At 44.9% G+C, this 8,371-nt stretch overlaps 1 protein-coding gene across 1 annotated transcript in view; it reads right to left on the reverse strand.

Annotated features, from left to right (window-relative positions):
• The window catches only part of dnajc16l (DnaJ (Hsp40) homolog, subfamily C, member 16 like), a 25,644-nt gene extending 17,523 nt beyond the window's left edge, over positions 1-8,121 (reverse strand). The window contains exons 1-5 of the mRNA XM_062545405.1: positions 7,978-8,121; positions 6,765-6,964; positions 6,565-6,631; positions 5,954-6,278; positions 2,745-2,929 (exon numbers count right to left, since the gene is read on the reverse strand). Of these exons, the coding sequence (XP_062401389.1) occupies positions 2,745-2,929; positions 5,954-6,278; positions 6,565-6,631; positions 6,765-6,949 (762 nt within the window). The 5' untranslated portion in view covers positions 6,950-6,964; positions 7,978-8,121. The remainder of the gene's footprint in view (positions 1-2,744; positions 2,930-5,953; positions 6,279-6,564; positions 6,632-6,764; positions 6,965-7,977) is intronic.
• Positions 8,122-8,371: the final 250 nt, after the last annotated feature.

Genomic DNA, 8,371 nt, shown 5'->3' on the forward strand with positions numbered 1-8,371 from the left:
ATACGGGTTCATGACTTCTAACATTGTCTTTCTTAACTTGGAGCAGCCTGAGGCAATATCTTAAGTCACCCTGTGTGACGGGGCGCATAGCCACCGTCACGGCAGCGAGTCACTGCCACCATTATGTTCATTGTCTATGTCGGGTTGCATGTATATGTTTGTTGAATGTGTTTATGTTTTCCCAAATAACTTTGTACCGTTTAGAATCAACAGTCATACATGTCATTCATCAGCCCCTTCCTCCGTTGCTCCCGTAGCTGTTACATGTAGGCCTACACCCAAACACTACGACGAGGCGTGCGCTATGTTACATCTACCATCACAACTCCCGACAGTTTAAAACATTTACCTTTCAATCACGTTACGTCTGTTAAAATAACCATACAATGCTGTGTCTTAAATGTCCCGTTTATTTCACTTCATAGAATCACAGTCTTTATCAAGTCGTTACGTGTTTGTCCTACCGGTGTCCCTTGTCGCGTCTTCAGTTTGTTTGTAGGCTATAGGAGTGAATGCCGCGTCTTTGTCTGTTTTAAATTGTGTTGGGACTTCCTGGGTCACCAGGAAGTTCGATACATAGTAATTATTTGGTAATTATGCGTGACTTAGCTGCTTTGTGATGTTTGGTTATGCCGGACTTTAGCAAGTCACTGTTTATGTATTTGATTTATTTTCTAGTGCTATAGAATGTTGTTTAAGGCTGTTTATAAGCTCATTTGTGTTTTGTTGCCTTTGAACACCCCTGCTGTTGTGTAGTATATTGGATTGATCCAATTTTAGGGGTACGTTCTTAGTATTTAAACTGGTGGCTTTAGTCTGACTGGGAGGAGTGCTTTGTATAGAGACGTAAGTCTCGTTACTCCTCCATTTCGACTAGTGTTAGTCTATGCAGTTCCTTGCATTTTTATTGCCTTAATTGAATATTGTTTTGACTATCAAGTCAGTTTATTTTATTTATCAAAAGGTATTTATTTTGTTACTCTTTATTTTTGCTAAACTTGCCTTTATTATTTTTGCCCATTGGGCCTTAATTGGGGAAAATAAAACGCCCATCTTAGCACCATCCATTTCTGAGTGCTATATTTCCATCTACCTCACACCGCTCCTATCTCTACCTTTAACACCCCGGTTTGCCAAAACACCACACAGGACACTCTCCCACATCTTACACAGGCATTTCTAAATGATCGCTATGGTTATAATATCCGTCCCACAATTCTAACAGATCCAGCACTCCAACTGTTAGAGATTTTCTGCATCCATCTGTTGTGGAATACTCGGGTGTATAATATGTTGCGTAAGAGATAAATGATAGCCTTATCCACTGGTGAATATTCTTTTATATGTCTACCTGATGTAAAGTGTGTGTGTGTGTGTGTGTGTGTGTGTGAGAATGTGGATCTGTACAGCTGTGCCACTTGTCTCTGAGGTAGCAGGTTCTCCAAAAACAGGCGCAAGTGCTTTAATATCTACCTTGTGAAGTGTGTGTGTGTGTGTGTGTGTGTGTGTGTGTGTGTGTGTGTGTGTGTGTGTGTGTGTGTGTGTGTGTGTGTGTGTTGAGAGAGAGAGAGAGAGAGCTGTACAGCTGTGCCAATACTCTGAGATAGCAGGTTCTCTATGAACAGGCACAAGTGCTATTATATATCTAACTTGTGAAGTGTGTGTGTGTGTGTGTGTGTGTGTGTGTGTGTGTGTGAGAGAGAGAGAGAGAGAGCGAGAGAGAGAGAGAGCTGTATGGTGGTCCTTGCCTTCTCCACTTGTCTCTGCGGCAGCAGGTTCTCCACGAACTGGCGCAGGTGCTGTAATATATCTAACTTGTGAAGTGTGTGTGTGTGTGTGTGTGTGTGTGAGAGAGAGAGAACGAGAGAGAGCGAGTGAGAGAGAGAGAGAGAGCTGTATGGTGGTCCTTGCCTTCTCCACTTGTCTCTGCGGCAGCAGGTTCTCTACAAACAGGCACAAGTGCTATAATATAACTAACTTGTGAAGTGTGTGTGTGTGTGTGTGTGTGTGTGTGAGAGAGAGAGAGAGAAAGAGAGAGAGAGAGAGAGAGAGAGAGCTGTACAGCTGTGCCAATACTCTGAGGTAGCAGGTTCTCTATGAACAGGCACAAGTGCTATTATATATCTAACTTGTGAAGTGTGTGTGTGTGTGTGTGTGTGTGAGAGAGAGAGAGAGAGAGAGCGAGAGAGAGAGAGCTGTATGGTGGTCCTTGCCTTTTCCACTTGTCTCTGCGGCAGCAGGTTCTCTACAAACAGGCACAAGTGCTATAATATAACTAACTTGTGAAGTGTGTGTGCGTGTGTGTGTGTGTGTGTGAGAGAGAGAGAGAAAGAGAGAGAGAGAGAGAGAGAGAGCGAGTGAGAGAGAGAGAGAGCTGTATGGTGGTCCTTGCCTTCTCCACTTGTCTCTGTGGCAGCAGGTTCTCCACGAACTGGCGCAGGTGCTGTAATATATCTAACTTGTGAAGTGTGTGTGTGTGTGTGTGTGTGTGTGTGTGTGTGTGAGAGAGAGAGAGAACGAGAGAGAGCGAGTGAGAGAGAGAGAGAGCTGTATGGTGGTCCTTGCCTTCTCCACTTGTCTCTGCGGCAGCAGGTTCTCTACAAACAGGCACAAGTGCTATAATATAACTAACTTGTGAAGTGTGTGTGTGTGTGTGTGTGTGAGAGAGAGAGAGAGAGAGAAAGAGAGAGAGAGAGAGAGAGAGAGAGAGAGAGAGAGCGAGAGAGCTGTATGGTGGTCCTTGCCTTCTCCACTTGTCTCTGCGGCAGCAGGTTCTCCACGAACTGGCGCAGGTGCTCGCGGACGACGGCGTAGTGGAAGACGGTGACCTTGCCGTTGATCAGGCCCAGGATGGAGGGCGTGCGGTGGGCACCCAGCTGGTTGGCCAGGCGACGCTCGTAACCAATGTCAACCCAACCTATCCCCACACCTGTCAATGTACACACAAACACACACACACAGCAGCAATTACTTCTGTGCCACCTGAGAACCCATTTACCCATCTTTCACTTATGTGTCTCTTTGCACACACACACACACACACACACTTTTGTAAACACACACACACGCACGTACGCACGTACGCAAGTACGCACGCACACACGAATATCCTGTTTATATAACACCCAGGCTAGTTGGGATAAAGGCCAAAGCCCAAAACATGCTTAAAAAAAAAAAAAAAAAAAGAAAGAATTAGCAGCTTTACTCAACACGGTTTGTGTTGTGCAGGCCAGCCTCTAAAAGCAGGGAGTCTGTTCGGCCCAATTTACACCAAAGATTCCCGAAGCGACGAGACCGAGTTGCCGCGGTGTGAATTAAATGTTGCACATAGTTGCAAGCTGTCGCAAGCCGTCGCGCAAACCATTCAACATGTTGAGTCGCAGTTGCAAGGTTTTAGAACGTCGCATCTCGGCTCGTCGTGAATCTTTGGTCTGAACCCTACTTTAGAGTCAGCATCAGTCAGCGGTGTCATCTGGGCTCGTGGTGAATCTTTGGTCTGAACCCTACTTTAGAGTCAGCATCAGTCAGCGGTGTCATTAACTGCAGCCGGATTGGTATAATGACATCTCGGCTCGTGGTGAATCTTTGGTCTGAACCCTACTTTAGAGTCAGCATCAGTCAGCGGTGTCATCTGGGCTCGTGGTGAATCTTTGGTCTGAACCCTCCTTTAGAGTCAGCATCAGTCAGCGGTGTCATTAACTGCAGCCGGATTGGTATAATGAGCCTTTAATTCCACAGCGCTGAGGTGCTCCCCTGCTGTCTGATCCAATTCCACAAAAGAAGGGAAGACGCCTGCCGTCCCAAACCTGCCCTCGCCTGCCCAGTGCCCAGCCCCGGCGCCGGCCCATTGGGAAATACCCACCGACATCTCCGACATCTAAATCTGTACAAGGCGCCGTATACAGAATATATGTGCAACCACATTATGTGTCAGTTATTAGGATTATACACCAGGTTATACAGACCACATGTCAGTAACTTTAACTATCCACCTCATTCCTTAACCCGGAAATATGTATCGTTGCGATGGTTACGATCCTGTTTTCAACTTCCGTTCATTCTGTTAACATGTGCGTTCTCCGTAGCTAACTAGATTATGCCTCAACTTAGATTTCTTTCGAAATATTGACAATTCTGCCCTCAGCATGTATATACTACATCATATATAACCGATATAAAATAGAAATGTTTACTTTTATATGCGTTATGATATGTTAAGCACCGTAAACCGTCACGTTAAAACAGATACAATGCAGCTTCGCCGGAAATAGAAAACCGTCTCGGTGTCATGGCGACCCCCATTGTTGGGCTGCGGAATATCGTGGATACAAGGAAAGACACAGATCTTAGACACAGCAGACAGTAGAAAACAGAACACACACACACACAACAACTGTAATGTCCGTCCACTTCTCTTTCACGTGAGTCAGCTGACCACTCTGCCTGGCCTGCATGTCGTGGAAGCACTCTGCCTGTTGGCATGTAGTGGCATCACTCTGCCTGTTGGCATGTCCTGGCATCACTGCCAGCCTGTTTTGCCTGTATTTGCATCTTCCATTCCTACAGAAAATTTGATAATATAGCCAAGCGGTAGCCAACAGCCATCGACCATGCACTGCACTGCACTGCATTGCATTTAGCAGAGTTGGGTGAACTGTATGCCAGGAAACCAGGGTCAGTGCGGAGGTGTGCTTACCTTGACACTTCTGTGACAGGACTTCTCCCAAAGACTGACAAAAGGCTATAGAGGCAATGCAAGTAAAGCCTCTACATGAGCCAGACTTGTCCGAACCCCATAAAGAAGCTGTGCGTGTTGGCATACAGTCTTAGGAATAAACTTAATTGCTTCATATGAAACTATCACTACAAGCTCATGTGTTTATACAACGCTATAAAGCTCTCATCATGTATACAAAGGCTATGAAACTTCATTTAGAGGCCATAATGCATGCACAGAGTCAAGGCATCCCCTCAAACCGTATTCATATGTTCTACACATGGACACACTCTACACAGACAGAACACTGAAGATGGCTACGCCCAAAATATTTGTCCTTTTGATGTAGGCCCTTACATTTTATAGCAGCATTTTCTATAGTCTGGAACATTATCAGTTTGGCAAGCTTATGTGTACTACAGTCTGCAGAGTCCTCTCTCTTACCATATGCACACAGCAACCACACTGCACACAGAAGCTGTCCGATATGCATGCACATTACAGGCACTGCATTCAGACGCCATTGCAATCAGATGCTCTTGCAGCAGTCTTTATGCACACACACAGTCCTATCCAACATTCACTCAGATGCAAACTGAAATAGACAGTCTTTAGGCACACCTATCCAAACCACCTATCCAGATCCAAACACATTCAGTCTTTATGCACACTATACAACCCTGTTTCACTCAGAAGCTCAATGCATTCAGTCTGATGTGTTATGTAATCCTAATCAAACTCCACTCGGAAGTTAGATGCCGCATTCAGCCTTTCTGCGTACACACACACACACACACACACCATTCCACTCAAACTCCACTGAGAAGCTTGACACATTCAGTCTTTGAAGTGAGTAGGGCTAGTTCACAGCATGACATTTGTTGTGCGTATCAATAAATTGCACTTAATATGGCAGTTGGACTGTATTTTTATAGCGCTTTTCAACTCCTCAGAGCACTCAAAGAAGGCGCTTTACACTGTCATGCCTCACATACACCCATTCACACACAGATGGCGGAGGCTGCCATGCAAGGCGCCAACCTGTTCATTGGGAGCAGTGGGGTTAAGCGTCTTGCTCAAGGACACTCCGCCACGGCCATAGGAGGAGTTGAGCTCAAACTGCTGAACCAATTATTCAATTTATCCAATTACTCGACTAATTGATGAAACCGATAGCTGCAGTCCTACTCAGAGGATCGACACATTCAGTTGCTCTATGCAATCGCCCAGCCTTACCCAGAGGCTCCAGCTCCTGCACCGTCTCCTTCCACACGGGCTCGATGTGGATGCAGGTGAAGCACCACTCGGACGTGATCTTGATCAGGTAGGGCCTCTTGAAGCTGTCTGGCACCACCTCGTTGTTGTACTGCGCAAAGTGGAGCATGTACTTGCTGTCGGCGAAGTCGCGGCCAGAGCGCGAGAAGTGGAAGAAGGAGTCGTCGAAGTAGAAGCTATTGTGGAAACCGTGGAAACCATGAGCGGGCTGGCTGTGATGCTGCTGGTTCTCATCCATCTGTCCAAAGCGGTCAAAGTTCGACCGCCTCTCCTCGTTGGACAGGATCTGGGGGAGAAGGTGAAGATAAAAACCATCTTAACTACAATAATCACCGATTACACCTTAGGTGCGTTCAAATTTGGAATCAGTGATGAACATTTGTGGCAAATATGTTTCTTCTGAACAGTCTGAATGACTAAATGATTTGGAGTGAACATTCCATTGTAACGGTAACCACTTGTTCAGCTCACTACCAGCTCCAAATAGCAAATTGTTTGCGTTCGCCTATTTTGAACGCACCTCATCTAAGCCATAACAGTCACTTCAGATTATTATTCCAATACCAACATACCTCATAGGATTTTGTGATCTTGATGAACATATCTTCAGCCCCGGGGTTTTTGTTCTTGTCAGGGTGCCTTTAAAACGAACACGAAAACGAACACGTCATGTCAGTCTCAGTGGCCACATTCTAATTGTATCTAAAGACAGCGAAGCACAAGTGTATGAAAATAAAACCACCACAGACAGTAATGTTTGACACAAGCTCACCATTCCTTCGCCATCTGCTTGTATGCTTTCTTAATCTCTGCCTGGCTGGCCTTCCTGCTAACACTCAGAACTTTGTAAGGGTCGAACTCGGCTGTGGCCGACGTTTCCAGCAGCAGGACAACCATGGTCAACCACAGGACCAGACACACCCAGGTCAGCCGCCAGTGTCCGCCCATCTTCGGCATAGCCAATCAGGTTAGCTGAGAAAATAGAGAAACACAGACAACATACCCATTTACAAAGACATTCACAAGGCCATTTACAAAGGATATACAGAGAGTGTGTACTTGTGCATTATTTCCTCATTAGGACTTTAATCACAGCAAAATGTATTAGCTATTTAATTAAATCCTTTTTACTGAAGATTCATATTATAGCTGAATAATTCCTATAGTTTCATGCATTAATTTAAATATACACAATAGAACAGAATTATCAAAGCCATCAGCATTTGACAAATCTTCTCCATTTGAGCTTAAGTGTGACAGGTGGTCGAGCTGTCTTCAGCTCATACTATCTCTGTCCCATAATCGTCTAAAAATGTTGTTTCCATTGTCACTCGCAAACTCATTAACAATATATGCCAAATAAGCCTAATAAGACTGCAGAGTAAAGGCTGAAGGCCGAAAACATTGCCCATCCGAATCCATGGATAACCCACGTTCATTTGGTGCCAATGACCCGTCAATTGGTTACATTAGATGAGTTACCGGTAACACCAATTTCAGAAATATACTCCAACGATTGAAATTAAATCTAAACCCTTTTTACATCAAGCGATCGAATATTCAAACGTCTGCGAAGCCTGCTTGCCTGCCTCTTTGAATTATTTCATTGCTAAGCTAAGCTAGCTTTATTTTTGGCTACCTAGGTGATGCTGTCCAAATGTCAGCTCATTGGCACGACTCCCAAAAAGCTGGTTGAGGAAGTCTACTTCGCCTCCTCAACAGATGATAATGTACTGCGACAATAACTGCTGAATTCTGAAATCAACCACATTTTCTAGAGAAGGAAATACATAGAGCACTTTGAACGTAAGACTAGCAGCTGTCATGCTACCACAATTCAGCTAGTTAGCTCTCTAGCCAAACCGTACAAGCTAACGTTAGTAACATTCAATCAACCTGCAATGCCGAAGACCACTTGCAACGCAATGAACATCAGAATAGCATAATATGCAAAAACTACGGCATTTGACATTTGGTGACAATACCTCCAACAGAATATTGGCACTATCACAATTTTCCCAAAGCCATTGTAAATCCCTGCCAACGGCCCAATTAGAGTATTTTTCAGTCAGCAGCAGCACCAAGCTAACAGCCGGTGACAAGCCAGCAGCAACTTCGCCATACCCCTCTTCTTCCACGGTCGGGTCACCACCATGGTAACCACCCACTTCCTCACCTCTTCCTCCACGCCTTTACCATCATAATAAAAGTCCAAAAGACAGAATGATGAACGAAATCTGTCAAAGCTGTGTGAGTGCCATGGGTAGCTGGTACATTAAGAACAAAGGATGAGCGTCATACTTTTTAGTAGACAAGTAGGCCTAAAATAAATATAATGTGAATAAGTTAGGCCTAACAGTTATTGTACTGTAGTTAGGC

Source organism: Sardina pilchardus, chromosome 9 (assembly GCF_963854185.1).
Source record: "Sardina pilchardus chromosome 9, fSarPil1.1, whole genome shotgun sequence".
In the NCBI taxonomy this organism is placed as follows: Eukaryota; Metazoa; Chordata; class Actinopteri; order Clupeiformes; family Clupeidae; genus Sardina; species Sardina pilchardus.